The following is a 19,890-nucleotide window of genomic DNA, read 5'->3' on the forward strand; positions in this document are numbered from 1 at the left end:
GAGAATAAATAGTTGATATAACCACACAAATTAATATAGTAAGAGGTACAAGTTATTAGGTATAAAATAAGCTTCAAGGATATATTGTACGACATGGGGAATACAGTCAATATTTTAAATGAAATACAACCTTTAAAAATTGTGAATCACTGTGCTGTACACCTATAACATATAATATTATACAGCAACTAAACTTCAGTTTAAAAAAATTTTTCTTTTTTTTTTTTTACATATATAGATCTTTAATACCTATCTGGAACAAAAGATTATGGGCTAAGTGAGCATAAGAAAAAAAACTGAAAATATAAACTATTCTTTTTTACTATATCACCTGCAAGGCTGAATCACTGCATATTTGGATATACATCCTCAGTAAAAGTTTTCATCAAAAATGCAGTTCAAACATGTTATAACTTTCTATCTGCAATTTGTGGACTCCTGATTGCCAGTCTATTTCTTTTTTTTTTTTTTGAAGGAAAACACACATTTCACATATTTGTATACATCAATGATTCTATCCAAGATAGGTACAAATATTATTACTGATAATCAACACACATAATGGGAAAGAATACTGGAAAACAGAAGATAATTTGAGTATGTCATATTAGGTCTTCTTTCTCCAAATCTTGGAAGTAGGAATTACATGGAAATGATGATCCTTAAAAGACATTAAGACTGAGCACTAGTATGCTCTAGAACAAATCCTTGGTGTTTTTGTTAATTTTTAAACTCCAGAGATGTCCCAAAGATGTTGAAACAGTAGTGTTCATATTAATTTTTTACATATTTAATTTTGATGCCACCTACCTGAGGTGACTTTTTGCAACCATTTACAAATTCCTTTACTACCTAGGAAGTAGTGAATTCATTTTCATTCCTATCCTTTGATAAGCAAGGAAAACACTATAATCATGCAAAGACCGTCAAATATATGGAGTTATTTTTACCTGGGAAGTTTTGCTTTGACATATTTAAAACATATGTGAGACCCAATGAAATTTTTTAGGTATGCTGACAAATGATAAATTTAAAAAGCTATGTTAAATATTTTGGTATTTTGCACGGAGCCCTGGTGTAGCATACAAATTATTAAAATACCTTACACAGCCTTCACAATTTTCTTCTATGGGCCATATCACTTGAGCCAACCATTGCCTCTATTCTACAGCCAAATGAATCAATGACATCAAAAATTTTGTTGTAACAGAAAACTGCTAGAATTAAAAATAAAGAAGTCAGCAAAAATTGAGATGTGAGGACTCTGAACTAATTACAGGCATACCCCGTTTTACTGTGCTTCACCAATAATGTGTTTTTTACAAACTGAAATTTTCTGGTATCTCTGCATTATCAGATGACGGTTAGCATCTTTTAGCAACAAGTATTTTTTAATTAAGGTATGTACATTTTTTTATAGACATGATGCTATTGCCACTTAATAGACTACAGTATAGTGTAAATATAACTTTTAAATGCACTGGGAAACCAAAAACTTTGTGTGACTCGCTTTACTGCGATATTCGCTTTATTGCAGAGGTCTGGAACAGAACCCACAGTACCTCTAAGGCATGCTACGTTTATTTTTACTAAAGAGAATAATCACAAAAATGTATGTTGAAGTCAGTTGGTATAAATGTTCTTGTATGTTAGTCCTCTCAAATGTGAAATGTGGTGAGAGCAAGCAAAGGGTTGATAATCTCCCAAAATTTCCTACAAGAAATACAGAGAAAAATACATGTAATTAATAAGAGTAGTGGTTTGTAACTGGTTAACGAAAGTTTTTTTTAAACTACTGTTCTTGACTTAAGAATTTTTCATGTTCATATTATAACGTGATTTTAATTTTTAAGTAAATTATATTCTTAACTTTTTTTTTTTTACCTTTACTGCCTTAGCAGTTTCCAAGGATTGCTCTGGAGGAATTCCTACTTCTCGGTCTCTCAGCAATTGCTGAATAAAATACGTTATATCTCGTCCTGCGATTGGAATGTGCTTAATACAGCTGCCAATCACATACCCTTCAGCCTAGATGAAAAAGAAAGTGTCAAATTTACTTTCAACATTTTCAAAAATCAGTATCACCTAAATTAATCATTAAAGACCAATTTCTCAGATTACTGTATTTGTATCCTTAAGTATTGCTTTAACCCAGGAGAATTCTTCTAGTCTTTATTCCTCAACTGTATTCCTCACAGTTAACTTAGCAGAGAATTTATAATACTGTACAGATATTATGAACAAGAATGAACAAAACTTATGAACAAAGCTTAGATTTATTCTCCTACTGATAAGAGTTTACAACCAAGACTGAAATGACTCAACAACAAAGAAATAGTGAGTTTCAGAAGTATTAAAGATTTTAGATAACAGACTTCAAATAGGGTATTAGTTTTAAATCTTCTACAATTTCAGCAAAAAAATTTAGATTGCATTGTAAGAAATTTTATCATTAACCCACAAGCTGGCTATCATTTTCCTAATGAAGTAGGTACCAACTTCACAAGCCTGAGGCAGTCCATGTACCATCATAATTCCAAATAATTTAATTCTGCAGAATGAATTCATAAACTTACTAATACAACTCAGAAGTACAAAAATAATGTAGCAAAATTAAATTTCATTAACAACATAACATTCTTGTTTATGAAATGGTAAAATATTATATGTAGTTAGACTGTAATAAATTAGAGATGTTTAATATGAGCCCTAGAGCAAAAACCACCAAAAAATAAATGACAATAACAAAGAAATATATAGCATAGCTAATAAGTCAATAAAAAAAGATAAACTGAAATTATAAAAAACAGTCCATTAATTCAAAAGAAGGCAGGAAAATCACAGGAATACCCAATTCTTAATATTCTTATTAAAACTCTTTCTTTTCCAAGTTGGTAACTCCTTTTTGCAAATTACCTATTCTAATATTAATTATCAAGATAATAATATTACTGCTTAATTGTGTAGACGTTAAGAAAAGACTGTGGTCAGGAAGAACAAGTTCAGATCCCAGCCCCATGACCTATGATTTGGTGATCTTAAGCAACTCAGTTATTTGCATTTTATAAATGAGTAAACTGAAGTCCTCAAAGGATACTATAATCTACAGCATAGATCTTGAGGCTTAAATGAGAATTTTAAATGAACATTTTAAGAATCTTTATGTATCCCTAAACAACATACATATATGCATTATTTAATCCTCAAAACAGTTTTATGACATAGGTCACTATTATTGTCCCATTTTGGAAAAAAACGGGAAAAGAATATGTAGCACTAAGAAAGAAAAATATGCCAACTAAATTATAAAAAGCCATCAAAATGTTGGACACATCCTAATTTCCAAGATATTAAAATATCCCCCAATGGCAATAAAATAAAATGTAGAATATCCATACAATGAAGTATTATTTGGCAATAATAAGAAATGAAGTACTATACATGCTACAACATGGATAAATCTTGAAACACTGGGCTATGTGAAAGAGGACAGTCACAAAAGAGTGACTCTAGGACTTCCCTGGTGGTGCAGTGGTTAGGAATCCACCTGCCAATGCAGGGGACATGGGTTTGAGCCCTGGTCTGGGAAGATCCCACATGCTGCGGAGCAACTAAGCCAGGGTGCCACAACTACTGAGCCTGCGCTCTAGAGCCCGTGAGCCACAACTACTGAAGCCCACGCACCTAGAGCCGGTGCTCCACAACAAGAGAAGACACGTCAACGGGAAGCCCATGCACCGCAACAAAGAGTAGCCCCCGCTCGCCGCAACTAGAGAAAGCCCGAACACAGCAACGAGGACCCAACACAGACAAAAATAAAAACAAACAAACAAAAACAAAAACCTGGTGACAGATGTTTTAAAAAGAAGAAAAAAAGAGTGACTTCATTTATATAAAATATCCAGAACAGGCAAATCTACAGAGACATAAAGTAGACTAGTGGTTGCCAGGGGCTAAAGTTACGGGGGGGACAGTGAATGCTAAAGGATACAGGGTTTCTTTTTAGAGTGATAAAAATGTTTTTAAATTGACTCTGTTAATGGATGCACTTTATGAATATACAATGAAACACTGAATAGTACACTCTAAATGAGTGAATTGTATGGTGTGTGAATTATATCACAAGGAAGTTTTTATTTTTTTAAAGAAGGGCAATTATTACTATTATGACATCAGAAGAATAAATTATGACATCTAATCCAAAAGTAGTCACTTGGAGGATGTAATCTTCAACAGAGGTTGCCTGATGCATTAAAAAGAGGAATAAGAATAATGAAAAAATAAAGTTCTAAATAATTTCATTCCTTACATGTTATTCAATATAACATAAAAATTACTTTATAAGATAAACCTTTCTACATATACGTACCCAATAATAATCAGAATGAATTCAAGTAGTCATTTTGATCTATTAGACACAATAAAAAACCTAATTTGTCATTAAAAATTGGAAGCAGAAAGGCTTTGGCAGAAAAATGCTATCTCTCACAAATAATCCAATCTGATGCATTTTTCTTAACATGCTTGATTAAATCCAAACCATGAAGCACAATCACAACTTGAGCTTTTTAATTCAAAAACGTAATTCCCCAGAAGTCATTAATGGTCATGTACTTTCGACTAACTGCTATTTAGTAGATAACCTATGACCAGTACAAAATCTGTTAATTAAGGATAAGAAAAACTATCAACTGGCTAACATACAGACACATCCAAACTGGAAAACTGAGTTCCACATTTAAGACAAGAAAGGCCTATTTCCATTCCAGATACTCTAATTCATCATTTCCTAATTATGAATTAGAAACTATTTCTAATAATTTTGTAATTATTTTTAACAACCTAGAGCAAAAAAAAATCTGGAATTTGTTTACAAAGTTCTAATAATAATTTGAGCAAAACACAGCTATAGCTGAACAATGGTCAATAAAGTTTTTAAAAGGTGGCAATAATTCATATAATTTACTTCCAGGTGTTATCTGATATCCTGTTCAGTAATTTTAAACTATCCTTACCACAGGGATGACATGAGTGACACCATCTCCACTGTCTATTACCGTACCGGTCAACGTCCGTTCTCCTACTTGTCTGGAGGTCCACGATGCAGCTAAGGCAAGAACAGCCTTGAACAAAAAGAAATATGATAGGCAAAAAAATAAAAACAAAGAGTTATTAGAAAAAAATTTTTTACTGGAGTACTTTATGCAATTTTAAATGTAGTATCTTTGGAAAGAGAATACACAAAATTAATTTATATTATACAATAAAATTGTTCACAACCTACATATTATTAAGACAGCTTACAGGCTTACAGTAGTCTTTAGGGGCATGTTTACAAATTTTCGATATTTTAGTGGGGGCCGTTTTCCTCTTATACTCCCCCAAAATGTGGAAGACTAACATGAGATAGTACGGTACTAACATATGGAAGACTAACATGAGATAATACAGTACAGGGCTTAAAACTACGTTTATATGGCCTAGCCTGTAACATACCACAAAGTAAGGTAGAGAAGCACGCAACTACCAATCATCAGTTATTCAGTACATAGATGGCTATACTGAGTATCACTCATAAGATTAGCTCCAAATTTTCTAAGTGCAACATGCATTTAGGAATATGTAACAAGCTATTTAACCAGAAAAGGCCACTGCACACTTCCAAATACTATGATATAATGAGGAAAGCAAAGTTGATGAAATAATGTATTTCTATAAAAAATCTTGGCATAGGCAATAAAGTATAATTTTTTCTATTAAAAGTTTGCAAATTAAGAAATTAATGAAGCTAGTTCATTTTTTTTTTAATTACCTAAATTTCATACAAATCCAAGCCTCGAACAAGATAAATAACTAATTAATTAAAATCAGAACTAAGCTGGCTTTATTTTACCTACTTGCAATATAATAGCTGAAAGGGACCTAGAAAGGTAACTAGGCCATCCTCCTATTTTAACACAGGATCACACCATAATAACTGTGGGCTAACAAAACTACACAGTAATTTATATACTTTTTAAGCATTTGTGATATGCCAGGTATCACATTTGCTACCACGTTAAAAAACAAGTAAGAAGTAAGCTCTGATCCTGAGGGATGGGAGAGAAGCTGTTCCATACAGATATGTACACAAATTAAATGCAATAAAATATTATGGGGATTTGTGATATACAGGATACAGAGGGGCACAAAGGAGGCAGTGGTCAAATATATGTAATGGTAAGTCATTCAAAACAGACTACAAAAAAAGGACACAGTGAATGTTACAAGGGTAAAAGTGTACAGAAAATTCTTGACAGAGTGAATTCTCAATAACTATCAGTTCCCTTACTTCTGTTCTATAAAAGGTCTTGATTTATCCAAAAACCATTAACTTACTTCCTTTAACATCTCCCTTTTACTAACTAAATAGCTCCATTCCTCTAATACAATTTCTAAATTATCAGTTCAGGAGAGAACTATGATACGCTTTGAGATTAAGAAAAATATACATATATTTTAAGAGTGAATTAAACCAGATTAAAATTTAAGAGTCAAGCTTATTTTGACTTATAAACTTGCTTACCTGTACAGCAATGTACAGGCCTGGAACATTGAAGGACTCAAACATTATTTCAGCAGTATATTCCCTGTTTTCTGGAGTATTCAGTGGAGGTTCAGTCTATTAAATTGAATAAGATTTTAAGTATGCAAGATAAAATTATTTTGATAAATTCATAGATAATTTTTATGTGAGAAATAATGTATTTTAAACATTGTATTTAAAAGTCATTAAACTCAGAGGTACAAAAAAAAAGACACACAGACCAAAAAAAACCAGTAGAGAACTCAAACAGATCTGTATGTTTATATAACTGCTAGAGTATAAAACAGAAATGTTTACACAGTTTAAGATGTTTCTTCAGTTTAAGTTATGTGACTGCATACATCATGTCACTTAGAAACCTGCGGGTTAAGTCTGGGCCAGAACACATCCCAATGAGGCAAGAAAGGACCTAAGGAACAGCCCTCAAAATCCTGGACTTCATGTTTCACTTATGCCTCAGGAATACCTAAATCATTTTATATTACCAAAGCCTGAAACTACATAAGACATCATTCTTATTAATCTGATTTGACTATCCAATCTTTTTTGTTATCTCAAATATTTTAACTTGAAGGGCAAAAGTTTAAACTTAAGAAATACAGAAGAATTATCTTTTTGACCTTGAGGTAAGGAATGATTGCTTAAATTTAATGAACATAAATTGCAAAAGGAAAGACAGATAAAACTTAAATTCATTACAAATAAAATCATTTTTTTTAACTTTAAAAGACACTATAAAATTTTTTTTAGAAAATTAACGAGGATTAGACTTTTTCCATATGTAAAACCTTTAACTTCTAAACTACTTGATGTGTTTAAACTTACTTAGGAGGGTTTTGGACTATGTTCAAGAGTTTGAAGATAATTCAGTAAGAGTTACATTATAAAATTAAGCAAACTAAAAACCAAGGCAGTTAAATTATAAACTCCAAGAAAAGCAGAAATTCTATACAAAATAAAATAAAATATAATCAGAAGACCTCACAAGGAAAATATACAAATAGCTAATAAGCACATGAAAAAGTACTCAACAACATCAGTCATCAGAAAAATGCAAATTAAAACCAAAATGAGAAAGTTTACCCACCCAATCAGAATGGCTAAAATTAAAAAGACTGACACATCAAATGCTGGATCTGGATACGTAACCAGATCACTATCACATAGTTGGTGGGTATGCAAAAAGCTACAATCCCTTGGAAAAAGTTCTGTAAGTTTCTTATAAAATCAATCATGCATCTATCCTGTGACACAGCAATTCCATATCTAGGTATTTACACAAGAAAAATAAAAACATGTCCACAAAAAGACTTGTTTAAGAATGTTCACAGTACCCCAAAAATATTCACAGTAGTCAAAAACTTGGAACAGCTCAGGTGATTATCAACAGGAAAATGGACAGGGAGGCATACAATGGAATACAACCCAACAACAAAAAGCAACAAATTACTTGTATGTGCAACAACATGGATGAATCTTAAGATTATGATGAATGAAGTCTTACCAAAGAGCACAACTTGTACAATTCCATTTACATGAAACTCAAATATAAGCAAAACATGTATGTACTGGAAAAAATCTGAATAAGGGTTGCCTCCAGGGCATGGGGGCAGGGATTAACTAGAAAAGGGCATGAGATAACTTTCCAGGTTAACAGTAAAGCTCTGTTATCTTGATAAGGGTTTAGGTTACACAGATGTATAAATCTGTCAAACCCAGGGGATGGGCAAACTACATCATGCATCCTGAAGGCCAAATCTAGTCCACCACTTCTTTCTGTAAACAGAATTTTACTGGAACACAGCCAGAGCCACTCATTTAAGTATTGCCTATGGCTGCTTCCTACTACAACAGCAGAGCTAATTAAGCAGCTGCAAAAGAGACCACATGGTCCACAAAGCCAAAAATATTTGCTAACTAGCTTTAAAGAAAGTCTGCCAATGCCCAGTCAAACCCATAAAATGGCAGGGTTAAGATGTGTGATTTTACAGAATGTAAGTTTCATATAAAAGAAAAAATGTAAACAATAATAAACTCTAGTTGATGATAATGTATGCTAAAGTACTTAGGGGTGAAATGACTCCATCTGCAACTCATTTTGAAGTGATTAAAAAAATAAGATGGAGTGATAGAAGGATAACCTAATAGACAGATGTCCTAAAACAATTATAGTAAAATTAATAGCTGAGTCTAGGTTGTGGGTATATTGGGCATTCACTGCAAGGTTCTTTTCAATTTTATGTTCATGGTCCAACCATAAACAATATTCACAATCACAATAAAATATAAAATATTAAAAATATTAAAATATTAATTTAACCCAAAATTAAACTATGTCACAGAAAGAGGGAGAAGGTAAGGATTTTGTGTTAAGGAGGGGATCAAAGGAAAAGAACGAAATACTCATCTTACCTAGCAGGAAGTTAACAGACTGTCTAATATTTAAAAAAAAAATACGGGCTTCCCTGCTAGCACAGTGGTTAAGAATCTACCTGCCAATGCAGGGGAAATGGCTTCGAACCCTGGTCTGGGATGATCCCCCATGCTGCAGAGCAACTAAGCCCGTGCGCCACAACTACTGACCCTGAGCTCTACAGACCGCAAGCCACAACTACTGAGCCCACGTGCCACAACTACTGAAGCCCGCGTACCTAGAGCCCATGCTCCGCAACAAGAGACGCCAGGACAATGAGAAGCCCAACGAAGACCCAACGCAGCAAAACAAATTAACATAAATAAATAAACAAACAAAAATACAAGAAATACATGATATAACTATCAAGAAAAACTCTTTAAAAATTTAAAGTGTCTGGGGGGGAATCAAGCGTTCAAGGGTAGGGAGAGGTGAGGAAGGAAAATTTTAATTTAAATCTGATATTATAGCACTTAATTTTTTAACATTATGAACATGCATTGCTTTGGTTAAAAAAAAAAAAAAGAAGAAAGAAAAACGTTTAAAAATTAAATTATATTGTAGTTTGTTACAAAGAATTACAAATGAAATAATAATGAGACCAGTTATTTTTTTAAAAAAGAAAGTGCCATGTTTCCAACTTTTTCCCCTGAAACTTACTGTTAAAGATACTAAAGATGATACAGCTTTATAACAAAGTCTTTAGATACATGACAATTTAATAAACAAGAACGTATGTCCTATGAGTACAGATGCGATGAAAACATTCTCAGTAAATTTCTTCAAAAATTTCCTCACAGGGCTTCCCTGGTGGCGCAGTGGTTGAGAGTCCGCCTGCCGATGCAGGGGACACGGGTTCGTGCCCTGGTCTGGAAGGATCCCACGTGTCACGAAGCAGCTGGGCCAGTGAGCCATGGCCGTTGAGCCTGCGCGTCCGGAGCCTGTGCTCCGCAACGGGAGAGGCCACAGCAGTGAGAGGCCCACGTACCACACGCACAAAAAAAATTTCCTCACAGAATTTAAAATTTGTACTTACCAAAAGAAAATAATGGTCTTCAGGTTCCGCCCTTAAATATTTAAAGATCACTTGCTCCATAAACCTTTCCATCAAGTCCCAATCTTCAACTATACCATGGCGGATTGGCCACTATTAAAACAAAAAATAAAACAGGAATTAAATCTTTACTAATATCAGAAAAAATCAAAAATAAAACAGATCATTAGCGAGTATTAGATGAGGATAGCATTTCTTAGGTGTGCTAATGACACGCAGATCATTAGAAGATGCATACTTAACTATTTAGAGATAAAAGAAATTATTTCTACAACATATTTTCAGATGTTTCAATTAAAAAACACAATGCAAATATATTAAAATGTTAAAAACTGCTCAATCTAGATGGAAGGTCATTGTACGGTCTTTCTAGATTGCTAAAAGTTTTGTAATAATGGAAATGTAACCTATTAAAATTTAGCCTGTGAAAATTACAGGTTATGACAATTTGCTTAATCTTTATTAGCTCTTTCACAAGTATTTGTTGTGTGCCTAATATATAAAACACAGTTGGTAAGTATAGAGCAAGAATAACCATAAATCAAGCAAGCAAAATTTTATAAGACAAGTCATATGTATTTGTTATGGAACCATGGTTCCAAAACTGAGCCCCAGGGTACTACAGCAAATTCTCAAAGACACTGCAAATATTTTACATTTTCCAAGGAAATCTGGTGATACTCAGAATCAGTTTGGCACTGCATACCTACTATTTTAAAGTAGTTCAGTTTCAACATCAGATCACACTAGATTCCCTTCAAGTAATATCACTTCTTTGAAAAGCTGGGTTGCCAGCAGTTGCTATGATGAAAACTAAATACCTCCCCAAAAAACCATGTACAATAAGAAATGAGGATGGTGATGTGCAATCTGATTCCAGGTGTAAGAAACTGTGAAGTGCCCGACAGGCACATGCATCCTACTGGTAATTGTGATTATTTAACAATTAAAAATATGTGTTTTTTTTTCAAGTGGCTACTAAGTTGCTACTTAACAAACAGAACTGTTAGTAATTTCTTTCTAAGTGATGCTGTAAAAAATTTTACTGAGACACTAAGGGCACTGAGAAAGTTTGTGAATCTCTGCAATAAAATAGTTTCACAGCACATGTAACTAAAGATTAGTATTCTGAATATATGAAGACTTACTTAAGCAAAGTAAAAACATAAGCATAAAACTTAAAAAAATATACAAAAGAAAAATACACCAAAAAATACAGTTCCATGCACATAGTACAAATACACACCCAGTACTTAAGGCTGAATGCATTAGTGAAATAAATATCCTATAGTCATCTACTCAATCATTAAACCTTTTATCTATTAATTCCTAATATCCACATTTCACCATAGCCTTCTAGATACTTTCTAAGTCATTATACTTAAAAAATAACTTTTGGTCCCCACTTCGCTTTAGGGGAGGAAGAAATGTACACCATTCATTTTATAACATTACTGGAACTGCCATATTTCAATGTTCTAAGTGCTATTTATTCATTTATTCCTCATTTATTGTTGTGCACCTACTATAACCATTGGCACAAATGCTAAGGATATGAACATCCTGCCATAAGGAGCTGTCCAGTGAAAGAAACAGATACAAACATAACCTTGTAAGTTTTTAAGGAAATAAAGTACCTAGGACAAGATGATCAACTTGGCTTCAGAGGGAAAATGGGAAGGCTCCTATTCCTCTATGACTGAGGAGGTCGTATCTAAGCTGGGTCTTAAAGGAGCAACCTTGTTAATTTTGTTTTCAGGGGGTGGGGTAAATAGAGAATAGAAACAAATATATACAAACACCACAATAATATACAAACACAACAGTTATTGATGAAAAACACGTGTGCCTTTAGGGAAAGGGGTGTAGACAGATAGATCAGTTCTACATGAAGGGGACCAGGTTCTCAAAAACTATTACTTGCCTTGTATTTGGGTTTTATTCTATAAGAAACAGATCATCAGTAGAAATTTTCAAGCAGGGTATAAACAAGAATAGCTTTGATTTTTAATAAGATTATTATAGCTGCATTGGGAAAGCTGAAATGAATCTTAAAAGAACCAAGGAAGAAAGACAAAGAGCCCCAGTTGTGGTGTAAATAACACTAGGCCAGATTCAAGATTTCTGTCACTACAAGGGATAACTCAAAGATATAATCACTAGGATTCTAGCTCTAGAGTCAGGATGGCAAGGATCTATTAATTAAGACACAAAAGTTGTGTTTTGTCTTATCTTGGAATAAGCAAGCGTAGAGCATATGTAATAAATTTTGTTTTGAGTATATTAAACTCAAGAGCCAGGTAGTAGGTAGGTGAAAGTAGGTACTTGGAAATGGGGTCAAGGAATTGGAAGTAGAGATGTAGGCTGTGGTTATTGATGAAGGTGTGGATGAGACCACCTAGAGAAAGTCTCTAATAAAGAAATAAAAGAGAATCAAGGACAGTACCTGGGAAATACTGACATTTGAGTAGTAGGCAAAGGATAAAGAACCAGTGACAGCAGGGGAAAAAAATAAACAAGTAATAAATAAAAAGAATAGTCCAGGGCTTCCCTGGTGGCACAATGGTTGAGAGTCTGCCTGCCGCTGCAGGGGACATGGGTTCGTGCCCTGGTCCGGGAAGATCCCACATGCTGCGGAGCGGCTGGGCCCGTGAGCCATGGCCGCTGAGCCTGCGTGTCCAGAGCCTGTGCTCCGCCATGCGAGAGGCCACAGCAGTGAGAGGCCCACGTACCGCAAAAAAAAAAAAAAAAAAGAGACCCAGCAGAGTAATCTTGTGAAAGAAAGACAAATCAAGACGGATGAAAATTGTTACATATAATTGGATTTAACAAAGAGCTTATCAAATAATGAGACCAAATAAGAAGTTCGGTTTTAAAAGAGGAAAATAAAACAATAGCTAAAATGCTGAGGAAAGAAGGTAGGATTGAAAGAATTTTTGTCGTTTAGGTGTGTTTGTTGCATTTGGAAGACATGAAAATGTTTAAAAGAACAGAATCAATGCAGAGGAACTCTGGCCTCTCAGCTCACCGACTTCATCACATTCAAAGGTGTCTTTTCCATTTTGGCCACAGTTTAGATCATCACTATCATCTCTAAATCCCTGAAATGCAAGTACACCCCTCTCTGATCACAACTTCTTATCCTTCTAGCATACTCCAGCACCTCACTATATCTCTCGCGATCACAATTAGACTTGCAGTCCACTGGTTGTTGTAATTCTTCCCTCGCCAAAAACCATCCCCCTCACAACACACACAAACACACACACAGTTTAGATTTTAGGCCCCATCACTTTGACTATTCATACTCCCTTTTGTTATTCCATCTACCAAAACCCAACTCAGCACAGTCCTACCCTAAACTTGCCTATACCCAGAATGCTGATCACACAAATCACACAGAACTGGTCGATAAAACTAAGAATTCGTAATTGCTATTCCCAAATGGACCTAAATTTACCTGGCAAGCCTTTGTTTCCCTACTCTGTTATCCACAGTGATGATTTTAAATATTCTCCCTATCACTCAGATTTCACTTTCTCCCCGCTATTTCCTGGGCAGCAGAGATAACATCACCATGTATCTGACAAAGAAAGCAGAAGCCAACAGTCAGGAATCCAACTTTTCTTCACCAAATCTATAAAACTGATTCTATACTTACCTCTTTTTTCTTTTTCATTTTTTATAATGTAAGAGATCCTCCATATATCAATTAGATCATCTGGATTCCATCCCTTTAACTCTGTCAAGAGCCCTGTATTATACTCCACTTTCCTGTTACTTTAATCTCTTTTTCTAATGACTCTTTCACACTAGCATTTAAGCATCTCTTCCACCTCACTGAGTATTACTGTCATTTTTTCCTTGTCATTCATAATCCAATCTACTTTAATCCAGCCTCACAGCTCTTCTAAAACTATTCTTATTAAGGTTATAAATGACATCCTTGTAGCTAAAGACAGCAAATAACCTATGGGCTCTAGCTTACTTGGTCGCAGCATCCCACACTCTTATTTCTCCTTCCTGTTTACCCAGTCTCTCTAACTACACCTTCTCAGTCTCCTTTGTAGGCTTTCCTCCTCCATCCAAACCCAAATGATGCGTTCATCAGGCTCTGTCCTAGGCCCATCCCTATGGAATCTTACCCCTTCCAAAGGTAACTAATACCTTCTAAATGTTTATCCCCAGTTGTGTCTTGTTTCTAAGCTCCAAGAGCCAAATATTTGTATAACTACAAGCCACTTATAATTATTTCTTCAATGGCTTCCTTTCCACCAATTATAATAGACTTGAAGTCAGGAAAGCCATTTTTCTTATCTAATCTCAGCACTTTGTAAAGTTGTTTATACATGGTAGCTGTTTATTAATGAATAAATTACTAAAACGGAAGAAAAGAGGGACCAAGGAAGAAATGTGCAAATTAGGTAAAGTCAATTTGAATAGTGTTTCCCTTTTGGTGCAGGTTGGGTAGTGACTATGGGAGCAGACACAAGGAAAGTATCTGGGTTACTAGACTTGTTCTATGTCCTGAACTTTTATGATTACAGTCACAAAAAATTTTCAACTGTGTAACTAAGCCTTACCTATTTTACTGTATATAAATTATACCTCAATAATAAGGGAAAAGGAGGAAGAATGGTATGGAACAAACAAGAAAGGGAAAAAGATAAAAAGGAGGAAAGAGAGTGGCACTTCCAGATGACACAGGCTTCAAAAGGGCAGAAAGTGTGGGTCTGAATAAAGACGGGAGGGAAATATCTCTAGGTGTGGCAATGTGGAGGCAAGAGAAAGCCAATCACATTGATGATTCTGAGATGGAAAAAGTAAATACTGCTCACCTGAAGGGGCTAAAATCTTCCTCTTGGGGAAAAAAACCAGTAGTCAAAGCAAGGCTGGGAGGAGCCACAGAGAAGAAGAAATTTTATTGTGAAGAGGTTGAGGGTATTAGTCTTGTAATTGACTGAAATTCCAAGTGGCACATTTATAGAACAAACTAATTTTTTGAAAGAGAATGTTATTTATATTTATACAAATCATAAAAATATACCTTTGTTGCATATGTAGGTTTTTCTATTGCTTCATCACCAATGAAGAAGTCTAGGTCATCAACACCTTTCATCACCCTCCTTTGAGCTTGATCACCCACTTTTGCTGACTCCTTAATAGCAATACCTTTAAAATAGAAGTTATTTATACATGTCAAAAATTGTATTTTTTTCAAGTGAGACAAATTTTTCACTTGTATTTCTTCCGTAATAAAGTGTTACTAAATAGAACGTGATCTAGTATATTTAAAGTGTCAAATTAAAGCAAAAAGGTCATTAAAAAAAAAAGACAAAATTCATCTAACACAATAAAAACTCAACTTCCACCCAGAGACAAGGCTTCAAGTGTAAAAAGCGCCCCCCCCACAAAAAAAGTACTGCTGTGGGAATGTTTCAGTTATGTTTTTAAAAACTATGTGAGATCTATTTTGATTTGAGTAAAATTATAATTTCACCAAGTCAACCTATGCTTGATGGACAATCAGAAAGAAAAAACTGAAAAACAGTTATAAAAGTAGGAAAATTGCACGGGGAATTTATTTTTAAAGCTTTCTTCATATTTCTATCCTATTCGCATTATTATGAGCTAGTAATTTAGGTATAACACTGGCATAAAGACCTGATAAACTTAAATCACATATACAAAAGGAAATTTCAAATCATTTAGGTAAAACCCACAACAATCTCCTTATATAATTTCAGAAATCCAGCATACAGTTCTAGACCTAAAACTTGTATATTTCTTAATTAAGTTATAAATTTCTGAATCCTTCAAGTTAAACAGTTCTTCATTCAAAATATCTGCCTGGGGACTTCACTGGCGGTCCAGTGGTTAAGAGTCTGTGCTTCCACTGAAGGGGATCTGGGTTCCATCCCTGATCAGGGAACTAAGATCCTGCATGATGCACGGTACGGCCAAAAATTAAAAACAAAAAAAAAATCTGCATGCACATAAGCTGATGTGGCACCCAACTGTTACACTTTCATTTAATAACAATTTATATCCTTAACAAGGTAGGTAGAAAATACTGAAGGAAATTCTAAATCCAATCTACTTCTAAATGTTAGAAAGCTTCTCTAGCAATTTATTTACAATGTACACAGACATCAGATGGCTCACTATAAACTTCCTAAAAAACAAAGATTATGAAAATAACTTTGAACCATATCCACAGGTTTTCCAGATCAAATATCCGTGCTCATCAGTGGCAGTGATTATAGTGACTCATTATAAAACTACACCTGCAGCATTAAGACTGGCTGCGTGAAAAAAAAACCCAAAATCAAAAACCTTCTTTCATACACAAATGGATTTTTAACATGCCACAGCTTCTCATAAGACAATGAAAACTAAAACTGCAAATTTTGGCAGAAAGGTGAAATAGAGAAAGGATACAATGGTGATGAGAACCCAAGGTTCAAAAGTTCAAAATTATATGGGCTTCCAACAAAGACTGAACACAGCCACTTAAGAACATAAGCAAAACCAAACTTTACAAGGATGAGAGTTAACATATCAGTAATCTCCTGAAATAAATGTTTAATCACAACATAATGTTTTATAAAAGATTATAAATTAAGAGATTACAAAATCAGCATTTTATGGGTTGAACTGTGTACCCCCAGAAAGATATGTTTAGGTCCTAACTTCTAGCACCTCAGAATGTGACCTTATTTGGAAATAGGGTCTTTCAAGTTAAAGTGAGGTTAGCAGGATGGGCTATAATGCAATGACTGGTGTTTTTATAAAAATAGGAAATTTGGACATATCCACACACAGAAGAAAAACAATATGAAGACACACAGGGCAGCCATGTGACTGGAGTGATGCATATACAAGCCAAGGAACATCAAGGACTGTCAGCAAACACCAGAAGCTTTAAGAGGCAAGGAAGATTTCTCCCCTAAAGCTGTCAGCAAGATCTTGGTCCTGCTGACACCTTGATTCCAGACTTCTCCAGGACTGTAAGTTTCTGTTGTTTTAAGTCACATGGTTTTTGGTACTTTGTCTCGGCAGCCTTGGGAAACTAATACAACCAATACACAACGGTATAATACTAAACTCAAATATAACTAATGTCAAGTACTAGTCCACAAAAGTACTTCTATTTTAGTCAGCAATAGAGGCAATATTTGTTGTCAAAGTCTTAAACAACAAACTATCAATATGTTTATATATAAATGTGGGACAAAAGTAAAAAAACAAAACAAAACAAAAAAGCAAATCTGTCCCTCAGTGTAGACAACAAATATGCATGAATAAAACATAAAGAAAAAGACAACAGTACTACAAATTAAGACCACTGTATTCCTATGAATGAGCAACAGTGTCCCCTAACATCTACTCCAGGCATTAAAGAATTAGACTTAGGTAACAGCCTAAATTCTTAGATGGTAAGAATTAGATTATTAGATAATAATCCCTAGAGAAGTATACCAAAAGTATATCAGAAGTGCAAAAGTCAAATAGGTTTGTTTCTAGAGAGTGAAAGTGTGTACTAGCTCCCCCTTTAAAGACAATTTTGACACACGCTTCACACATTTAAAATTTTGTTCTTACTATATATAAACAACAAAACAATCAACCTGTTCAAGTCTGATGAGTACCCAATTGAGACTAAAGATCTGCAGCTTTGGGCAAGCCCAGTAATTTCTACCTCATTCTCAACTTCACAGATTTTGAATCCTAAGCTGCTTTCACTATTCTCTGCATGTTTATTTTTCCATTTCCTGCTTATTTTCATAAGTTAATAAGAATACACAAAAATATTCAAACAGTCTAATACTAGCGATACTAGAACTATCTAGGAGTTAGCACCACCAAGGAATGGCTCAAAAGGTTTATCATCTGATATGCTAAAGTCTTAACTTGGCACAGGTCAGGTGGTTCAGAAATGTTACTACATTATGTACAAAAGGTGAACTGTCTAAAAGTCAGAAGCCCAGAACAGGTTCATCTAGGAACACATACATAGCCCAGGCTAACAAATATGAGTGCTAAGAAACCAAGTGTGAGAGTATTTTTTAAAAACTTCTGAAAGACAAACTATTGAAAGTCAGCTAAAGTGAAGTTAACAGAAATAAGATAAAACAAAAACAATGTAAGTATGGTTATAAGATGTCAGAAAACAGCTGAAGTCTGCATCTCTAAAGATGAGATGCCATCCTTATTTTGAAACATGAGCTCTTGTCAGGGATGTCAACAAGCACGAGTCCTGCAAACAATCACATCCACAAACCAAAGGATAGCCTTTGTAGGCATGTGATGGGGAATGCATTACTTAATAGTAACACACACACATTATTAACAGCAATACCCTCAAAGCAGAAAACTGTTTAATTATCAACTCATTCATTTTTGTCTTTAAAAAGCTATTTGGCAGATCTGGTAAATGAAGAGCTAAACAGAGATCTGAAATGAATGGTCAGAGGTACAGAAATGAGGCCATGCTTAGAACTTGGCAAACCATGTTTTTAAAGGACTAAATCTTACAGAGTGTCAAAAATGATTATTTATTTTACTTTATTAAAAGATATTAAATCAGCTTATTTGTGACTTAAAAGAAATACTTACAGGAAGGGATGATAAACTGTGGTTCTGTATTTCCAGCATATCCTAGTTTTGTATACCTGAAAAACATAAAGAATTTCATAAGGATTTCACAAATATCTCAGCAATTATGAATTTAATTCTTAGATGTCCATTTGTTATAAAGTGAGATTCCACTCTGGGTAAATACTATACAAAATTCCATCGTTTCATTTCATTTAAACATCTCTGCTTTCAAAATTATATCAAAATTATAAATACCCATAGCTTTTAACCAGGAACTGCACTTCTAGAAACTGATCCTACAGGGATATTCATACATGTACAAAATAACATATAACAGGGCCTTTTGCGACAATCTTGCTTATAATAGCAAAAGACTGGAAATAAACAGCCATCAAACTAGTTAAGTATGCTTCGTTTATACTATAGAATATTAGGCAGTTATTAAAAAAGAGATTGAAGAAGCTCCTTATGTACAGATATGGAACAATCTCCAAAACGTATTGTTCACTGAACAAAAGCAAGGTACAGAACAATGGTTCAACTATGTGATATTTGTATAAAAGTAAAGGGTAGGGGTAAAACATGTAAAACACAAGCTGCTCATCTCCTTACACGGCCCTGCAATAAACCTTTCTCTGCTCCAAACTCCGATGTTTCGGTTTGGCCTCATTGTTCAGTAGCACCTTCAGAAAAACTCTTCCTTCTACAGCTAGTAGACACTTCGATAACTTTTCCTTCCCTTAAGCTTTAAACATGGGATTAAACAGCTTGGATTTTTCTTAAATCTGCCATTTGGATAATTGGATTATTTAGTATAGGAGTCAGACATGGGACAAACGTTCACATTTGGAAGTTACTTACTCAAATTGACTACAGATCCATACAATTGCTATCAAAATCCCAACAATGTTTTTTTGGGAGAAAGAGAAAATCCATCCTAAAATTCATATGGAATCTCAAGGGACTATGAATAGCCAAAACAATCTCAAACAAAGTTGGAGGTCTCACACTTCCTGATTTAAAAACTTAGTACAAAGTTACAGTAACAAAAGCTGTGTGGCACTGACATAGAGACACACAGACTAATGGAACAGAACAAAGCCCAGAAATAAATCCTCCCATATATGGTCAAATAATTTTTGACAAGGGTGCCATAACCATTCAAACAGTATAGTCTTTTTGAGAAAGGGTGCTGGGAAAACTGGATATCCATTATTTAATGAACATGGACTTTTA

General features: G+C 34.3%; 1 protein-coding gene across 1 annotated transcript in view; it reads right to left on the reverse strand.

Annotated features, from left to right (window-relative positions):
• Window positions 1-19,890, reverse strand: part of ACTR3 (actin related protein 3) — a 57,514-nt gene that overhangs the window by 17,368 nt on the left and 20,256 nt on the right. Inside the window, exons 2-7 of the mRNA XM_024734479.1 lie at window positions 18,673-18,728; window positions 15,101-15,225; window positions 10,036-10,146; window positions 6,566-6,661; window positions 5,016-5,123; window positions 1,885-2,028 (exon numbers count right to left, since the gene is read on the reverse strand). Coding sequence (XP_024590247.1) covers window positions 1,885-2,028; window positions 5,016-5,123; window positions 6,566-6,661; window positions 10,036-10,146; window positions 15,101-15,225; window positions 18,673-18,728 — 640 coding nt within the window. The remainder of the gene's footprint in view (window positions 1-1,884; window positions 2,029-5,015; window positions 5,124-6,565; window positions 6,662-10,035; window positions 10,147-15,100; window positions 15,226-18,672; window positions 18,729-19,890) is intronic.

This window comes from Neophocaena asiaeorientalis, unplaced genomic scaffold (genome assembly GCF_003031525.2).
Source record: "Neophocaena asiaeorientalis asiaeorientalis breed wild unplaced genomic scaffold, Neophocaena_asiaeorientalis_V1.1 scaffold32, whole genome shotgun sequence".
NCBI lineage: Eukaryota > Metazoa > Chordata > Mammalia > Artiodactyla > Phocoenidae > Neophocaena > Neophocaena asiaeorientalis.